Here is a 20,363-nt window from a genome sequence, read left to right on the forward strand (position 1 = left end):
TGACTCCCGTGCAGCAGATGGGAAGCAGCCCCGCAGGAACCGCACAAGGTGAACAAAACGCATTTCCTCCCAGAGACCCGCAGCATTTCCTGTCGTCAACTTCCACTCCCAGGGCTGACACAATGACCCAGAAACGAGAAAGAAGAGAAACAGAGAGGAGGGGGGGGGAAGAGAAGGCGAAAGGGTAGAGGGAAGGAAGAAGGGGGGGGGGGTTGCAGGAAGTACTTACTTTGAGCGTTCTCTTCTTCCTCCTCTCTCTTTCCTGAGTGCACAATCATGCCTCCATTAAAGCACTGCAGGAAGCATGGGGGTTCCTTTCCCTGCTGCACCTGGACCTGTGGGACCAGAACAGAGCCGTACGCACGCACACTAATGAGGACTTTTTATATTACGGGCAGATTCTCGTCCTATATAAAGAAATGTATAATGCCAGACATTATAGCCCTTCACTGTGCACTGTGTAAAGAACCAAACCACTGTGCACTGCGTAAAGAACCAAACCACTGTGCACTGCGTAAAGTAGTAAAGCACTGTGTACAGTGTAAAATAGTAAATCACTGTGCACTGCGTAAAGTAGTAAATCACTGTGCACTGCGTAAAGTAGTAAATCACTGTGCACTGCGTAAAGTAGTAAAGCATTGTGTACAGTGTAAAATAGTAAAACACTACTGTTTAAAGTATTGTAGTATTAAAATACCATGCTGCTTTATGTTAATACGACAGCACTATGCATGGTGTCTCAGTCTCTTCATATTGTACTCTACCTGAGCCCCTCTCTCCTCATCCAGCTCCACAGTCATCAGTGCTGATGTGCCCTTCTCGCTCACTGTGGAGTTACGGCCCTGCCAGAAGAAATAGGCACACTTCTCCTTCCCTGCACCCGTACTCCGCAGCTGCTCCGGGTTCTGCCTCTTCCCCACTATGGAAACACACACAGCACATATGCACACACACGCGTGCGCACGCACACACACACACACACACACACACACAGCACGTACACACACACACACAGACACACACACACACAGCATGCACACAGACAGACAGACACACACACGCACACACATACACAGCATGCACACACACGTACACACACACACACACAGCACGCACACACACACACACACGTACACACACACACACAGCATGCACACAGACACAGCACGCACACAGACAGACAGACAGACAGACACACAGCACGCATGCACACAGACACAGCACACACACAGACAGACAGACAGACACACAGCACGCATGCACACACGGACACACACACGGACAGCACACATGTACACAGAGACACACAGCATGCGCATGCGTGTGCACACACACACACAAACACACACATCACGCAGACACACACACAGCACACAGACAAGTATACAGGTTAGTCTGGAGCACTGCCTTAGATCACTCCAGGCAATAATGGACCTTCTTGACTTCTTTTGTTTATACCAGATATAAACTCTGAACAAGAAAAAGTGATTTGTTTATATCACAGCAGGCCCTTTTTTATTCTTAATGATAAAACGGTCTGTGTCCAAAACAGTCCAAAGGTGTTGGCTACTGAAAACCAACTGGATTGAACAATGGCCATGACAAATTAGCCCTAAACCCAAACAGTGAGTCAGTCTAAGGTCTTTCTAAAAATGAAGTTCCCCTTTACTGGACAGCAGTAAAATCATTAACACATTACAGGGTGCATTACTAAAAAAAAATAAAGAGTGCTACCTGGTTTAGATTTTTAAAAGCATCTGTCGAAACAAGTGACAGAAAAAGGAACACAAACAGAAATGTGGCACGCGCTGTCCAGAAATGTAATGCATTTAAAGATTTCCCTGTGAGCAGCAAACAGCTTGGCCAAAGACTCGGGAATCCAGCAGAAAGAGGCCTTACTCCCCATCACGCTATCACACCCGCGGCATGCAGACTCCACGAAACACGCCGAGTTTGTGTACATCAGCCGTCTCTTTGAAGTCGCCTGCACAGCAATAAGCTTCCTGTCAGAAAGCTGCATGGGGTTCTCGTCAGAGACTTCCACATCCATCATCTCGACCCCCGAAACCACAGGCTGAAGTTCTCACAATTCACTGTTATCAATTACTACCAGCGTGCATTCTGAGAGCGCTGCAGAGCGATGAGAGACGAGGGTGGGGAGCGCAGCTCTTAACGAAAAACAGTTTAGAAGAACATTCGAGCCGCCAGCGGACTATGAGAGGAAAATATGACCTAAACATGCAGGGAGGACAAACTGCCAGGGCTGCTTCATTTGAGATCTTTATAACGTCCAAAGAGAAGGAAGGCAGTATAAAATAGGGCATGGTATGTTCCTCTTGACAAAACAAAACCCCCATGCTCAGCACTATGCCCATTTCTGCTAAGTCCAGTAACAGAAACAAATTACCTCCAGCCCTCTAAGGTTTTGAAGAAGGCCGCACACTCTCTTGGAGAGAGTGTGCGAGTGTGAGTGTGAGCACACTGTGCTCATAAGGCGTACTGCACTTGTCTAAAGAGTGTGAGTGTTAATGCCCACGTCCAATATAAACGTCAGCAATCTAGACCCCCAGTCAGTGAGACTGCCTAATGATCAGCCCTACAGCCAACTGGCTACACTGTGACTCGCATCCCCAACTTCCGCCTTCCTCTTTTCTCCATGTCATCCCCAGAAAAGGAGACCTGAGGACAGAACGGTGCTAAACACTCCTCAAAGGTGCACCTTGCCTCTATAGCTGCAGGTGACATGTTTTTGGGGGTGTGCATGAGTCCCTATTGTCACCCCAGAGTCGTGGGGCAAAGTTAGGTGGGCGGGGCGGGGTTAGGTGGGCGGTACACTGACCTGCGGTGCTCACCATGTGCTTCCACTTCACCACGTACGTGTCGCCCTCGTGGAACTGGCCGATGCTCTGCCGGGGCAGGCGGCTGTAGTCGAACTCCAGGATGTGCCAGACGTCCACCGAGAGCGTGCTGATCTCAAAGCGCCGGCACTCGTCGCCCTCCACCAGCCCGTAGCCCCGCCCCACGTCCACGCCGTCCAGCACGGTGTTCACCGCCTTCTGCAGCAGGGGGATCATCAGCGTGGCGTCGTACGGGCGGTTCTCATTACCCTGCATCTGCTCCTGAGGGGGGGGGGGGGGGAGAGAGGAGGGAGAGAGAGAGAGAGAGAGAAGGAGGGAAGGAGGGAGAGAGAGAAGGAGAGGGAGAGAAAGGAGGGGAAGGCAGAAGAGTGGGAGAGAAAGGTAGAGAGAGAGAAATGGAGTGAAAGAGAGAAAAGAATAATAAAGAGGGGTGGAGAAAGCAGGGGGAGTGATGTGGAGAGAGAATTTGGTAAGAACATTAAAAATAAGAAGGCACTTTATACTAGCCTGCCAGAGTCTGACACAGTGAGTAACCACCTGGCACGGACCAGTAACATAAATAATAAAACGGACATAATTAATTCCATAGATTTTTTTCTAAACATTAAATCTAGATTGCTTGTGAGTGTGGTTGTATTGATTATACCATAGAATATTTACTATGCAATATTTTCTGAGTGCATTTCATGCACATAAAATACTGAATGGGCAAACAGCACAGCTTGAGGCTGGTCACACATACATGCGGAAACACACACACACACACACACACACACACACCTCCTGTCAGAGGCACTCATATGAAAGATAACTGGCAGAAAATCTTTATAAGACGGGGCTGATCTCATTGAGCTAATGAGGCGAAGCAGAGGGATCATCCTCAGCAGCGCGGATGGGGGGGGGGGGCAGGTCTGAATGAGCGGCTGGTGGCTCCCTGCAGCCCCGCAGTTAAGATGGCCCCCGCACCTCCTCCTCACGGAAGGACGTACCCTGAGCTCGGACACGTGCTCGGTGCCGTTCTTCGGAGGAGACTTCTTCGCCTCCGTCCAGTCCAAAAACTTCTCTTTGAACAGGGTGGTCTCGTTGTGCTCTGTCAGCCGGCCGAACACCGCCCAGTCCGGACGACCGTGACCTTTCCTGGAAAAAGACAAGCCGTACGACACGATCACACTCACAGAGGAGCTAAAAGGTCAGTGTGGGCCAGTCAAAGAAGCACACAGATTATACATCTTTATACTCATGTGGTTCACCAGAGGACAACTCGGAAAGGTCGACCTTAATCGCCAAAGATGAAATTTTGTTTTGCTATAGAAGTGAAGTGGGCTGAAGCTAATGGGGAAATATTATGAGGGAGAACTGCTAGCTGTTTATAACCACAATCTACAGAACACAAGATATACTACTAACTCACTGACATAAAGACTATGCTCAACAGCCAAGGGAAACTGGCTACTCTTAACTGAGTCTTCAGGAGGCGATGTCAGCGGCTGTAGCAGATCTTCAATTCTATTTTTGAACTGCGTTCGTGTTCAGAATACATTAATAACCCAGAAAAAAATAACATACTCTTTTTAAAAAGAGGAAACTACAGCACTGGGAGGTTCTCTCAAGAAATATACAGCAGTGCTTGGGCAATGTGTCTGTAGAAGAGACAGGAAGAGGTTTTAAGTGTGGAGCTAATACGTTAGTATTCGCAGTGGTGTGGCTTGGGGTAGACTAGGGGTGCAGACTCATCCTTGGAGGGCGAGCCTTCATGCCGGTTTTTGTTCGAGCCAATCACCATTGTTTAAGTATTCGGACTTCTCAATAAACTACGTTGGTTCACTCCAGTACTTGGGCACACTAAAAAATGAACGATACACTTGTGCGAGCTACAGCCACAGACTACGTCTACAAATGTCAAATTAAAACATGACTGAGCTAATTAAATAATTAAGAGCAGAGGTTGGACAAAAAAAAAAATCCTAAAACAGATTGGCCCTTGTAGTGCACCCGCTGGAGTACAGTAGATAGTGGCCCGCAGGGAACAGGAAGAAGGAACCTGCCTGGGTATGAGAGAATTGCACTCTCCCGGGTCCAGCGGGTTGATGTCACAGTTGGTGTAGTCGAAGGTGCCGTTCCACAGGTGCTTGGCCAGCTGGAAGGCCACCTTCCTCTGGGCCAACGTCACCTCTTTCCCGTGCCACACATACACCTCGCTGCCAAAGTCAAACACCAGCACCTGCAGGAACACGGAACACGGGAAGAACCGACCCTTAGGATGGAGATATCCTCCTAAGACATCTGGAGAATCTATCAACAGACCACAGAAATGTATGTCTGACAGAAAGTTCAAATGATTCCACTGTGCATCTTATGGGGGCATTAATACACTGTTATGGGACGGTCAAGACAGTTTCACTTAAATCTTTCCAATAACTGGATCTCAAAATAATCACTTATTTTCTAGATTAATTCAGTTCTGTCAATAGGTATTTGAAAATAACCCCCAAAGGAAAACGTTCAGTTGGACGGACAGGTCCAAGCTTTTACGAAAAGCCTTCCTTGTGAGGGTCATAATAGTAATGTGCATTCTGAACCTGAACCTGAACTTTCTCTTCCCCTGGTTATTTTACTTTGTACTATTCTCAAGTCATAATTCGATAAAGTCAAATCGGCAAAAGGACTTTGAATAATTAAAGTTTTTGAAGGTTTTGGATCATGGAAATGGCTGACCTCTCCGGAGTTGAGAAGGGTGCAACGGGGGACCTTCCCCCAAAAGTCGTCGTCAGGGACGAGCTTGTCCTCCACGAGCCGGTAGATGCAGTTGGTCTCCACGATGGCGCTCTCGTACAGCTCGTCCTCGTCGGGCGTTCCGGCGGCTGAGGGGGAACAGGAAGTCACGCTGGGCGTGTGCGCGCAGGGGGACGCTGGCGGCGTTTTCACAGCTTCACAACAGTCGCCGGGTTACCAGAAAGACCCGATGAGGCAACCGAGCGAAACGCGGTGCGCCAGTGGCCAACCGCAAGCACTTTCCCATCAGCTCTGTCTGGGTCTCTGACTCCCTTAACGGGGAACCGAAACAAACTGCTCTGCCGGCTTGGTCTCAGGCCAGACACGGTGCCAAGACTGTCAGGGCTTGAAACATTGTGCGGAGATGCTGGAATATGGCTGACAGAACAAAGTGCCTGTCAGAGCGCTAACACATGCTTGACCTGCACCGCACAGAGATATATCACCCAGGCATTCACCACCGCAATAAAGCAGCCGCGCTACTCAGCACTCACACTGGTAGCTGGTCTGCCCGCCGAGAATCTTCCAGAAGTCTTTGGCTGCGTGACTGTGTGTGTTGATCCCTTCCTCAATGATCTGCACGTAGTTGGCTCTGCAGCCCAGGTCCCGCTTGGTCTGAATGAAGGTGGCCAGCTCAGAGGCCTGGAAAAAGATAGAGAGAGAGAGGGTAGAAGGTTCAGAATGATAAACACTAGACTTTTATTATGGTTCCAAAAACATACTGGGGATGACTGTATGTGATGTTACTTTATTTGTAACAGAATGCTCCCACACTAACCGAAAATCAAGTAACATAAACATAAGCTTTAAATTTTTTAAACTGCCAGTGTTTTTTGGAAAAGACAAATGGTCTTTAGTGTTTATGAACGTCTACAAGGTACCTTGTGAAGGCTGACATGCTATGCTGCATTCAACTAGAATTAGACCAACAGGATCAGGCCAGAAACCTCTCCTGCCTCCTGTCAGTGATCAGAAGTGTAGAAAGCCAAAGCCCGCTGTGAACAACGGGCTTTCCGTTGTGTGTCAGCAACTGGACCCTCAAATAACTTCCTGTGCTGTAACACCGCTGTTCCTTCCGTCAATCTGCTTCCTGCACAGGAAGCTAATACAGCAAGGTTCTTAAACCCTGCTGAGGTTTACCTGTGTATACATGGTTACGGGTATAATAGGATAGTGTAAACATACCCCAGATCTATGGTATAATAACGGGAAAATTATATCCATTCTAAAAATCTAACCTAAATTAATGTTCTGATACTAAATAAGAAAAGAAAAGCATAATATGCATTTTTACAGAGGAGATACATTTCTCACATTTTGAATCCAATATCTGATAATTAGATTCAGAGAGCGTGGAGTGTTTTGACTTGTCTATGTGACGTTCATCTTTTCCATTGTGCAGACCAAAGCACAGTATCGCCACCATCTGCCTACTGGAGATCACTTTAGTCAAACAAAGCAGATGACTCATTCCAGTTACTGCGCTCGGTTTCAAACAGCCCATACGTTTACAACGGCTACAGCCCGAACAGCTTTCTGAGTTACAAAACCCAGTCATGCCTTGTCAGCATCATTGCTCCCCTCACTTACGCATTAAACTCATATCATGTGAAAGCACAGTGAATCATTCAGGCCTCACGTCCTGTTTAGTGGTTTCAGCTGTGGAGTATGGCCCTGATAAAGCGGTTTAAAGATGTCTGCCGTTTCCGTATGGACACACAATATGAAGCCCAGAAAGGGTCTGTTCTTACTGTGTTTATGAATATGAGACCACTGGCTTGAGCCTCATAGGGACCACCCCTCATAGTTCTGTAGGGGCAGCAGTAGAGGTGAGCAGCCATGCCCCAGCTAGCAGTGACTGTTGTGTACTGCTATAGCTTGCAAATTGTGCATGCTCAACACACACACACACACACACACACACACACACACACGTGCATGCTCATGTACATTATGTGAAGTATTTATAAAGGGGCAATGGCACAGGCTCTCTCACTTTAGCTTTCTCTATGACGTTGGCAAACTCTCCAACCCAGATGAAGCAGTAGTGGGGCGTGACCAGGAGGAAGCAGTCTCCGCTGTTCAGGGACGAGGCTCGGGGCTCCACTAGCCTGGTCTGGACATGGCGTCGGCCTGGTTCAAAACATGCAGGACTTTAAAACTTATGCTCTTTCCCCAAAACAGACCATACACACATTTACACAAAGCAATGCTACTGCATCCCCATTACCACCTACCTTCACCCTCACTACCCCACTCCCAAAAATCAGCTCCTACACTCATGCTTATTTAATCGTGATACATTTCATAAGATGAAAAGGAAGAGTTTAAAAACAGCTTGGAGACAATGCAGAATTTTTGAGGAATCTAGCTCAAAAATGGGTGTGTAGAGCACCCAACCTTTAAACAATGGAAATACTGTGAACTCCTCCTACTTACCTGGCAGAGCTTCATGCTGACATTACACTTAGGCCGTATGCAATGTTTTCCCCAAAAACCAAAATCGTGAAGTAAATCGAAAACAAACAGCAAGAGATCCTCAAAGTTTAAAAACAGGCATACGGCTTTGTCAGACTTTTCCAGAAGCTCCTTAACGAGCTTCAGAGACTCCAGAAAAAGCCAGAAAGCAAGGCAGGAGTGTTCATTAAAACATCACTGCGCTGCTATGCAAAGTTTTCCGCAAAGTACCATTTTCTTTAAGCCAGCTCATTACAATTCCCCTTTATTTATAAATATAATCCTTGCCTCTTCCACAAGGCTTCCCCCTAATTTGTTTTCTATGGCAGTGGGCTCACAATTATCTAAACAGACACTGCACACTTCCCTCTGTTGATGGGAAGACGGCGCCTTAAGCATAATTTTGTATGACAAAAGTTTTTTTGGGGGAAACCAAACACCAACATATTGAACAAACAACTGACACCCTCAATAAATTTGTTCTTGTATTTCGGTACATCTTCTTAATTTCTTTACCATTTCAAGCCCATGCAACCAGATTCCACACAGAGGAATGTGGTCGGTAAAGCACAGCATCAAACACACTGAAACATCATCAAATGAAGTTAACTAAAAATACCATGACGACACTGCAATAGGTTCTCAGACAAAAACAGCCATAGAACACATCTAGTCTTACCACTGATTGTGTGAGTGCTGTATGAGAGTTAAAAAACCTATGGCTGTAGAATCAATAAATATCAATAAATGTAGCAAATGTGAGGGCTACTGTCATATTTACTTTAAAAAATAAAATTAGGTTTAACCATACCCTTTCATGACCATGTACCATCAGTGCAACAGAGAGAATTTATGACCCACAATGCCCCCAAAAGGTCCTCAGGGGACATCTCTACAGCTTCACACTCAAGAAGACAAAAAAAAGCTTGCCATCAACTGCCTTCAATCACATCCTGAAGGGTTATCACTGCAAGCTGATTGGCTGCTCATGGGTGGGGGAGGGGCAGAGTTACCTTTGACCTGCATGAGCATCAGCTTCTTGTAGGGCACCGCGCTGTTGTTGGACGTCTGCTCTGAGACGTTGACGCTGCGCAGGCTGACACTGCTGAAGTTCTCCTTACTGGCCAGGCCAGCCAGGGCCACCTGGGAGTAGCCAGAGTTCTTACTCACTGAAAGAAGCAGAGATGATCCTCACCTTACAGGCTGCATGTACCCATGTGGCAGACAATTGGGACTGTGTGACAATGATTCAATGAGAGATCAAATTTCATGAACAAATGTCATTCAGTTCCATTTTTGGCTTCACGTTTACTGAAATAAATGTCCTGCATGCAAACTCCAAATGTCCTTCAGTTATAAGAATTATAAATTTTAAGTGAAACCGTTTATTTATGGCTTTTGAAATCAAGGACAAAAGTAGCCGACATTCAAAATGACAGAGTACGATATTTACTTGTAGGTGTGTACAGTATATGCGTATACGCACATTTGTGTGTGCATACAGTATAAAAAAAGAAAGGAAACACTCATTTATCATGAACATATCAGAAGTTGTGTGGTGAATGTACAGCGTGGGAAGAGGAAGTTGAGTGCAACCCTCCTGGTTTGTTCAGATGTTCTCAAGAACATCTTGCACACAACCAGTGACCAATAAAAACCATTTTGAAAGTCTCTCAACATGACAGAAAACTGTTTGTTTTATTGGACTACATTCATCTTCTTGGTCTTGTATTTCAACTGAAACATGGATTTTAGTAAGTTATCATCAATTGGTTGAAAAATAAAATATGGTTTATGCATTTTGAGTTCAGTTACCAGCATGCCTCAGTATCTTGTGCAGCCTAAAGTTTGCCACACTTTTCCACTCAAACAATCGTGGACTGTCAGCTCATCCTGGACACACTTCATGTGAACGGGAAAGGAGCATGCACTTGTCCTCTTATACTCTGCGGTCTTGTTACACGTAACTCATGCACCATTCGCTCAAACAGTTCACCCCCTCAGATCCCTCAGTACGAAGGGGAGGGAGCACTCACTCTTCTCTGCCTTCATCCTCTTGGACTCCAGCAGGCCCACGTTCAGCCGCTGCTCCGTGTACTCGTGGCGGATATCCTCCCGGGCCGCCAGCATCTTCAGGGGGTTCCTGGAGCACTGAACGTTCCGGGCCGGCCGCACCGCCAGCTTGTGCTGCACCCCGGCCGAGGGCAGCCTGGAGGAGGTCAAGGGGAGGGGGAAGGGGGCAGGGGGTTTGGTCAACTGAAGATGATGCTGCACTTTCACAAGATCAGGAACATAACATTGCTGGGAGAATGGGGGGGGGGGCGGGGGCATAAGGACCTATATTTGACTGTTCACCCTACACCAGTCATACAAGTTTACCGCAATGCAAATCAAAAGCCAATTTTTCTATGCCTCCTTAATAACATATCACCACTCTTTCCCTTCAATTATTTACATGGTAGCAACCCTTATCACAAATAGAATGGATCTTAACTTATGCATGTATGAAGACGGATATTTACTCATTTATTTACTAATGCAATTCCAATTAAGAACCTCGTTCAGGGGAAGAGAACGGAAGGATTTGAACCAGTAGAGTTTGGGATACACAATTAACTCCTTTACCAATGGGCCAAGTGCCCGTAAAACACCAAGATGACATTTGTCAGACGCGGAGATGGTTCTGAATTCATGTTTGTCAACCATAACATAGCATCCATTATATTAAAAATTGATAACTGTGTTACTAAATGCCTCAGATGACGACAAGGCAAAAAACCTATACAGTGGCATGGGGCATGGGGCGCAGTTTTAATGCAAGACCCAGTCGCTCACTTGGGCGTCTGGGAACCGAAGATGGCATCAAAGTCGTCATCGATCTCGATCTTGCTGGAAAGGTGCGGCAAGTCGTCCACCTGGCTGTAGAATTTGGAGAAGATCTCGTCGTCCAGCTTCATCACCTCCTTGACGGTCTTTTCCGTCACCGTCACAGTGGCGTCCTGCACACCAGACACTGACGCAGAAATGAGGGCAGAAACGTCAGTGACCTCTTAAAAGAGGAAAAAAAAAAAGAACAAAAAAGAGAACAAAAATGGTGACTGACGCACGAGTAGCAGGCTCGTGAGGTACGCCGCGGCACTAACCTTTACTATTAATCTTTCCCAAGAAGGACTCCAGCTTATCGAGCTTCCTGTCAGACTCCAGATTCATATCTGGCCTGGCTTCAATTTCTGCAAGGAGTGAGAAAAAACCCAATGGCATATTTATGCACAGCGTCACATTTGTGGAAAAACCATCGCATGACAGTCTGCATAAACCGTTCCTCTAATGTAACCACACAGACGCTAGCTGCTCTTCCAGAAGCAGCTTAAAATTCAATAAGGTCTCTGGGGAAAAAAGCACTTTATTATTAAACCTGGCGGCAGTGTTGGGAAAGACAAGCTAAGTGTACACATTATGCGTGACCCTTACGCAGCTGAACGAAAAATGATAAGCAAATCCGACCAGACATTTTCCATCCCCCCTCACCCCATTCCCAGTGAACTATCTTACACAGCCCCTGAAGCCAAGGGATTTCACACAACACATCAACACCACTGCAGTATTATTACAGGCTAAAACACACTAACTAATATGAGATTCACAAAGCTGACAAAAGAAGTAGAGAAACATCTGTTATATCGTGTTTTCCCTCCATTTCTTACCAAAAAGAGAGAAAATTAGTAATAACGTGGTTATTCACTGACAATGGGGAATGAAACTGTCCAGCAGAAAGGCAGAATTCTGACAAAAATAGAACTCCATTGTTATATTATGTATAACTTCTAAACCTGTACAGCTAGATATGCACCTTAAGCATCATGGGTACTGAGGAAGTGCCCCATCCTTGTCCTCAAAAAGACAAACTTGGATTAACTACATGACTGCAAACCAGGGAGTAACTACAGAGTCAAGTAAACGGCACAGCAAATGAAAAATGCTGATCAGTAACATGACATCCGCAGTTCTGAACAGTGAGCCCATGTTCACATTCAGCTGCAAGGAATGCACTTGATAAGGTTCGAGGGCATAACTCGCTGTCACACAAGACATCCCAAAATAGAACTGAAGGCCTGCACGGTCTCTCACACTGATCTGGAGCCTGTGGTCCAGCATTTCAAACCCTTTATCAGCTCAGCTAATTATACACCCGACCGCCAATCTCTCTCTCACACAAGCGCACATGCACAATGAAAAAACAAGCAGACACACACACACATATCACACACACAGCATACGCATAGCGCATGCACAATGCACATAAAACAGTTTTCACACATACAAAATGGAGGATAACTGACCTTCTTGAGGCTTGGAGACTGCTGGCGTGCTGGTCTTGGTTTTGGAGGACACAGGGGAGAGCACGGGGCAGATAGCAGAAGGAGCCGCGAGACCTGTAACCCAGAATAGCATGAAACACCATGACAACAGAAATGGACACATGATAAAACTTACGCATGGCAAAACACACGCATGCAAATATCATAAAGTGACAACACAAAATAAGACAACATGACAACACTATAGAAATACATGGACAACAAAATACACGCATGGGAATATCATAAGGCTTGACAACACAAAATAAGTAAAAAATAAACTACACACATTCAGGCAACATGATAATACAACCAGACAAATTCACACAACATAAATCACACAAAATGACATAAAACATCATGACAGACTTAAACAGAACATGATGCAGCAAAGCGTCGTGAAACAAAAACACTACATCAAATGACAAATCATCACACAGCAACAACACACAAAAAAACACCACAACAACCCAACACTTCACCAAGATGCTCACAGGCTAAGTAAACAAAAAAATATGATGAAAATGTTTGCAGTACTGTTTCAAATCTCTACACCAAGGACTACCAGGGAACATGCCATGTTGATTAATGCTGTACTATGACGATCAAAAATACTAGCATCATGAAAACCTATTGGCTCTGCCAGACAAATCGTGTGTATCCACATCCATGAGAAGTTTAAATCATAGTGCACCGCATCCCTGCCTGAAATTGGTCGATAAATCAAGATGTTACACAGAACGAGGGGAAAAGAATATAAAATGTAGGTCATGCTTGTGCTCCAGTGCACTGCACAGAATGGCAGATGGAGTAATCATTAAGGTCCAAGGACAGGTCACTTTATTGAAGCTTTCCCAATTCAGTTTAATGCTGTCTGCAAGCCTGCAACATCTAGAACACATCGAGCATGCACCACATTTGTAAATTGGAAACTATAATATTCTGTTAGTCAGGAGTTGATATGAGGTTACACACATATTTGTCATGAGTTGGTACCATAAGTGGTTTTATGAGTATTAGTCAGGGATTGACATGGGGTCAAAATGATATGTGTTGTCAGGATTAATAGGATTAATAGGGGTCAGGTATGTTAATAGTCATGGATTAACACAATACGGAGAGGTACATGTCATAAAATAGTATGTGTTGTTAGTCAGGGGTTGAAAGAGATAAGCCATATATATATATATATATATATATATATATATATGGAGAAAGAGACGGAAACCAAAATAGAGCACAAATGAAAGGAAGTAGAGCATTTTTCCCCTCACAATCCACTGGCCTGATAGTGCCCCAAATGGTGCTAGTACTGCTGAATTATACCCTCTGGCCAGAACGTTGACTAATGGAAAGAGAGACACCATTATATCATTTTCTGCCTCAGTGAAATGGAGACTGGCCCACTTCCCTGAGGCCCATTTTGCTTTCCGTCATTGTTTTGAACAGCGGAGTTAAAAACCCGTTTTCTGGTTGGAAAAGGTCTGAATAAAAGTGAAGAGCGCTGTGGATCCACAGAGCTCCAGAGGGGAGAGCACTGGAACATGTGAACAGAGGAGCGCTGTGGATCCACAGAGCTCCAGAGGGGAGAGCACTGGAACATGTAGACACAGAGAGAGGAGCGCTGTGGATCCACAGAGCTCCAGAGGGGAGAGCACTGGAACATGTGAACAGAGAAGCGCTGGGGAAATCCACAGAGCTCCAGAGGGGAGAGCACTGGAACATGTGAACAGAGGAGCGCTGTGGATCCACAGAGCTCCAGAGGGGAGAGCACTGGAACATGTGAACAGAGGAGCGCTGTGGATCCACAGAGCTCCAGAGGGGAGAGCACTGGAACATGTGAACAGAGAAGCGCTGTGGATCCACAGAGCTCCAGAGGGGAGATCACTGGAACATGTGAACAGAGGAGCGCTGTGGATCCACAGAGCTCCAGAGGGGAGAGAACTGACCTTTCTTCACCATTCGGGCGGCCACCGTGAACTGGGTGGAGTCGTTGGCCGCCCCCCTGCCCCGGCTCTTCCAGGCGTCCTCCCGGGCGGAGATCAGCTTCTTCCTCTCCTCGATGGTCATCTGAGCTTCGAGGTCCTCTCCTATCCTCTGATAGGAAACAGCAAGGGTCAGAAAGGTCACGGGGAGCAGACGGGGTGTCCACAGAAATCCCCTGCCAACCTCAAGCCACAACCAACCACCACCATGTCCAATAAACATTTTTTAAATTTCTATCTAAACATAAAGTAGCTATGAGATTTAACCATTAACTAGTGTGTTCAGGATTTGGGAAATAGAAGTTGGTGCACACCATCTACGCTAAGCCATGGAAACATGAGGAAACACAAAACTTGTGAGCCGAGCAGCCACAGGAGTGAATCACGGTATTACAAGAGTCTACCAACACAGCCACAATGGCACAAAGCTAATCACCTGGGACACGGTATAATCTACAGGAATTAATGGGTGCTTCCATGCAAACTGTCTACACAGACAACCAACCACATGTACTACCTTCCCTTCTGTTTTGGGGCTGATGAATGAGAATCAGAGAGACATGTAGGTACAACCCAATATGAAAAGACATTTAAGAATGCTAGCGGCGCACAAGCCAGCCAGCGGTGTGCTCTCAAACAGCATTTAAACACAGGTAAGGCCAGTCAAGGCTAGGCAAGGGAGGCGTCACACTGGCAGGGGTGGGGGGTGAAGGGGTTCTGTGTGTGGATCACCTTCAGTCTCCACGGGTGACGCTCATCCACCTGCAGGGGGCAGCACTCGCTAGCACTGAGGGAACTGGCCTTCAGGGAGGACAGTTGACAGACGGAAAGACAGATGGGGAAAACCAGGAGAGAGTAAAGTGATGAAAGAGCAGAGGAGATGAAAATGCCTCGTCGAGAGGGAATAAAAGGACAGCTGAATGCAGGCTAGCTGAGCACGGCACCCCCATGTGCCTCTCTGCTGAGGCCTCTCTGCCTCGCTTGATATTCCATTACTCCACCACAAACCACAGATGCAATTTAATCACACGCGCGCACATGCACTCGTAGTCACACGCGAATGCAGTCACATGCGCGCACACGCACGTAGTCACACGTACATGTAGTCTCACACACAGATGGACGCGCGCACACACACACACACACGTAGTCAGGAATACATGTAGTCACTAGCACACTCACACGAGCACACATGTACACGTACGCACCCATACCATGCAATCACAGACGCACTTAAAGAAGCCAAAGCCAAATGCTAGGATGCGTTTCATGAGCAGAGGAAAGCATAGTGCACTGCATATGGCTTAATTTTCAAGTATGTGGTTTCAATTTTCAGTTAATGGGGTTTCTTCATAAAATAAAAGATAATAACAAAAAATAAAACAGACATCACTATTCAGTTAGTATGGCTGTCAGAGAACCAGTCTGCAGAAGGTCCAACTGTCATTCGGTTGAATTTGAGCAGGTATGAAAAAAAAAAAAACATTGCATGCTTCACCACAGACATTTGCCTGCGCAGTAGATCATTTGCTAAGTGCTTGTTAAAGGTTTTGTCCAAGCTACTGCCAAAAAGCCATTGATAAATGAAGACTGTGTAGTTAAGGCTCAAGGCCCCTCAATGAACCATGGGACTGCACAAAAGTTGACTGCGCAACTGTAAGTGAAAGCTCAGAGGTGGGTTTCATTTTGGCTATATATATATATATATATATATGTGTGTGTGTGTGTGTATGTGCATTTTTTGTCTCCAAAAAATGTATTGTTATGATTGTTAATGTTTCATAACAAATTGTCATGAAAAGCTGTTCTAAAGCTCAGTTTCCACCACGGGAAATCCACTCCATTACAACTACAGAAGAAGGCCAGTTGGGAAACTGCTCCTACACAGAAACCAGACTTTTTGAATCAAAGAGACTGAACAGGAGAAGCTGAATATGGAGAAAACACAAATTCCACAAAGACATTCTAATAAAAGAGTGCTAGGAAGAGGAAGGACAGCGGCAGTCTGGTGTCTGAAAACACAACGAGCTTTAGATATAAAAAGCTACACAAAAAAACTCAACTGCGTTTGAACAATGGCAACAAGGGATAAGACTGTTTTCCTTCCCTAGCACCATCAACTCATTACACCACAAAGACGGCAATTGTTTGAACGCGTTACAAAGCCCGACATAATAAAGTCAGCTTCCTCAAGCTGATTTAACCAGGAGTGAATTAAAGTGCAGAGCAGCAGAAAACTGAGGATTTACTTCAAGGGCAGCATGGGGGGGTGGGGGGGGGTAATGATTTGACATCATTATTCTTTGTACATGCAGAAAAGCGTAGGCGGTTTTCCGAGAGGACAAACAAAGAACCTACCAGTGTAAGATTAGCAGAACAGAGGATTTTAAAATGTCAGAGGAAATAATTCATTCAGCTTTTAAGCCAAGAAAACACTTCACTACATTTCGCTGCCTTGGACAATGAACATTTACGTACAACAAGCTCACACACCATTCCCTTAAACCTGAGGTGGACACTGACTAGATACAGATTACCTTTTTTTGGATATAATCATCACCATAGACAGTGTCAAAGGCAAGTTCACTGGGAGAAAGTCAGGCAATCAAGGCAAGGATGATGGCCCATGCATGTGCTCACCTGGTTATAAGGATCAATATATTGACATATATTCCCAGCAGACACTGGAGGAGGGGAGTAGGTTGAAGCATAAACGGGCTCCTATGGGTGGGAGCCCAAACCCAGACAGTACAGAGGCATGGACAGAGAGAGAGACGGAGGGAGAGAGAGAGAGAGAGAGGAGGAGGGACAAAAAAAAGCAAGGATGAGAGAGAGTGTGCATGAGGGGAGATGATAAACAGGAAATGGATATCCAAAACACTTTCCATTAAATACTATATTCTTATCAGGAACTTCCCACTCAAGTTTCCCTACAAGATCCAATAGAATTTTCAAACAACAGCAACATACGTGGATAAGAAAAGTTTGGTTAAGAAAAATAAATAAAAAAAATAAAAAAAACACACAGTACCACAGACCCAAAACACCCTCCAGGCATGCAGTCTAAGAGTGCTCTTTAGTTTTGAGTGGCAAGTGAATGATGAGTCAGTAGCGTTCACTGTTAAAATCAGTTTTTCTGTTAAAATCTGTAAAGTTTAAAGGCATGATGGGGCGTTTAACCACTTCTTGTATCTGAACAGTAACAAGGCGAAAGAGAGCAAACTCATGGTTGTGAATGGGTCAATCTTAGCCATGACTGGACCACGTATGTGCACATACATCAGATTCCAAACACGCCATCTCAAAGCAGAGCCGAGAGTTCACCACTGGTGCCGTAACTCCATGACAAAAGCCACTGTGATTGGTAAGTGAACTTAACCACAACACCCATGGGTGCTGTAGTGCCAAACAGGAGAAACAATATGAACACCACAGAGCTTGGGCGGCTATGCCCAACAGCACAACATTTCCAGCTTACCCACTGATGATCGTCAATTATCATCGTTTCCTCCTACAAGTCGAAACAAATGGGTCAGGTTGTAAAGTGTAGCAGTGTGAGAGAATTAGACTTCATGAACCCTGTAATGGGTGGGTAAAAGTCACCGCTCTGTCAATCCCTCAGTGATACAAACAACACTAGCAGGGAACATCATAACATCAACGAGAGACTGACGCTGTATGATCGTTTCACCTCTGTTCGGAATTTTGAAGCCTCACTCTCCATTTACCAGTCAAAAACAATAATAATAAGCTCAAGATTGTATCTGCGCTACAAAACCAATAATCTCAACAAAAACAAAAACAAGAGAAAAAACTATGTATATTCAGGGTGGAATATCACTTTAATCACGAACACATATCATTTCTTGTAGTGCAACCTTGAAGAATCAAGCAGAAGGAGAGACATTGCCAAATGGCTACACATATTGTTTTATCTCGTGGGAGTCTGTTCTCTCTCAACACCATTGTGATTCTACTGGTGTCTGTCACCTGTGCACCTCTCTCTGATGAGAGAGGGGAGCTTGGTAGAGAGCAGAACGGAGTGGTTAAGTCAAGGAGAAGGGGAAACTGAGAGAAATGCAGGTTTCTCATTCTAACCTACAGCAAGCAAAGGCTTCAGTGACAGACTAAGACAAAGGCCTTGAATCCTGGATAACCCAATAACAGAGAAACGACTCGCTGCTCAAACAGCAATGAGAACTGACTGTCTACATCCAACGGCTATCCAGTGAAAATGACATTGTTTTCTAACCCAATTTTATTTGCAAAACAGAACAAAGGGAACATTTTGTGAAATTCACCATTTCACTGTAACAATCATATTATTAGTTATGAGATGTGTTGCTGCATGAGCCCTAAAATGGGGCTACCACTGCTTTTGATTGGTTCATACTTGATTGATTCACCGGACAGCTTCATTCCGTTATGGCACTTGTGGACCACAATACTGCACTAATTAACTCTAACATTTTTTTTCAGTCAGTTATGGCCCCTAAATGCCTAAGCATCTTTAACTGAAAAAAAAGCTAAAGATGCTTAGGCAGAAACAAGACCCACCTTATAAAGCCTTATAAATACGTTGCGTTCACCCCTTACCCTAGACAGTTTTTATTTATTTTCAAACAGAACAGCACATGCTGATGAAATCCCACATTTACCCCTTCCCTCCAAACAATATCCTGGCCATTACATATATATTATATTTATATAGCATTACACTTGCCATGCAGAGATTGAAATCAAGTTTATTTGGCTTCAAAGACAGCGGACAGAAAGTGACAGAGAGACAACACAGATATAAGCAGAGAGGGTTAGTCACATGGAACATACAGCATGAAGCATTCAGCACTCAGTCATTAATGCAGGGACCTGTGCTTTTTACACAGATAAAGAAAGAACCAAAATGCAGGAACAAATACACAGGGTTCTAGAAATGCAGCTGTTCCTTGAACCAAACCACAACAAAATATTTACTCCTGTTTCTTTGAGGTGTCTTTTGGTGTCCGACATTTGTGCTCTTTATTAGTCATAATATTTACACAGCCGTTGGTAGCACTGCGAGATTCAAAGAGAAAGCACTATTTTAATGAAAAGTGAAAACGAGATGTCACACTCTAGCTAGCTTGCTCAACATGAGTTGACAACAGAAATCACTACTAGGGCTTTTAATATAAATAGCCTGTGTGGCTATTTTTGTTTGGATCAGAATGCCAATGCATTATTTTTGTAGCCTATTTCAACCTGCTAATCACACTCTTTCATCTTGCTGTTGTTACAAGTGACAAAATTAAGAACAACGTACTGTGGTATTATTGTGAGTTGCCATATTATGCAAGTGAATTGCGCAAAATGCACATTTTGAAGTGCCCTGCGTACGCAGCATTCAATGGGCTAGCGCGACCAATGACCACATGCACAGCAGACCCATACAGTGACTCCAGAAATGACACGTTTACACTCTCTCTACAAGATCTGTACACATAATAGAAGCATTACAATCCTTCCTGCCAAAAACAAGATGATTAAACGCAGGTAGCCTTTTCAAAAATTCGATTTGATGTCAAATGGTGCAATCTGAACTTCCAATATCTCATTAATCACAATTGCTTCAACTTCTTTGTGCAGACCTTCAACCACTGGAAGACTGTGATTATTGTGATAAACGCCCCCAGGCTAAGAACTAGGTTCAGACAATTTATTTGCTGAAGGCCAAGCTTTCTAGCAACTTCCAAGGGGGATATTAACTTGGACCTGCATAAATGTGCTCATTCTCTAGATCCTATAAACACAGAACAAATTTTATTACTACTATAACAAAACACACTGGGGGTAAAATAAAATGACCAAAACTAAAAAAGGTTTAGCACCTTCAGGCTGATGCATTCAATTACATGTACAGAAAATACATCTCAAGTGAACACAACATGAACCAG

General features: G+C 44.9%; 1 protein-coding gene across 16 annotated transcripts in view; it reads right to left on the reverse strand.

Annotated features, from left to right (window-relative positions):
* The window catches only part of svila (supervillin a), a 98,736-nt gene that overhangs the window by 9,176 nt on the left and 69,197 nt on the right, over nt 1-20,363 (reverse strand). For 9 of the 16 annotated variants that reach the window (XM_064332389.1, XM_064332390.1, XM_064332378.1 and 6 more), the window contains 17 exons: nt 17,909-17,941; nt 17,071-17,151; nt 15,163-15,231; nt 14,395-14,542; nt 12,428-12,520; nt 11,231-11,317; nt 10,923-11,100; nt 10,124-10,296; nt 9,101-9,256; nt 7,627-7,763; nt 6,125-6,272; nt 5,574-5,719; nt 4,904-5,079; nt 3,848-3,995; nt 2,840-3,119; nt 765-919; nt 230-335 (listed from right to left, as the gene is read on the reverse strand). In XM_064332389.1, the coding sequence (XP_064188459.1) occupies nt 230-335; nt 765-919; nt 2,840-3,119; nt 3,848-3,995; nt 4,904-5,079; nt 5,574-5,719; nt 6,125-6,272; nt 7,627-7,763; nt 9,101-9,256; nt 10,124-10,296; nt 10,923-11,100; nt 11,231-11,317; nt 12,428-12,520; nt 14,395-14,542; nt 15,163-15,231; nt 17,071-17,151; nt 17,909-17,941 (2,314 nt within the window). The remainder of the gene's footprint in view (nt 1-229; nt 336-764; nt 920-2,839; nt 3,120-3,847; nt 3,996-4,903; nt 5,080-5,573; nt 5,720-6,124; nt 6,273-7,626; nt 7,764-9,100; nt 9,257-10,123; nt 10,297-10,922; nt 11,101-11,230; nt 11,318-12,427; nt 12,521-14,394; nt 14,543-15,162; nt 15,232-17,070; nt 17,152-17,908; nt 17,942-20,363) is intronic. The other 7 variants (XM_064332382.1, XM_064332392.1, XM_064332388.1 and 4 more) reach the window with 5 other exon arrangements.

This window comes from Anguilla rostrata, chromosome 4, assembly GCF_018555375.3.
Source record: "Anguilla rostrata isolate EN2019 chromosome 4, ASM1855537v3, whole genome shotgun sequence".
In the NCBI taxonomy this organism is placed as follows: domain Eukaryota; kingdom Metazoa; phylum Chordata; class Actinopteri; order Anguilliformes; family Anguillidae; genus Anguilla; species Anguilla rostrata.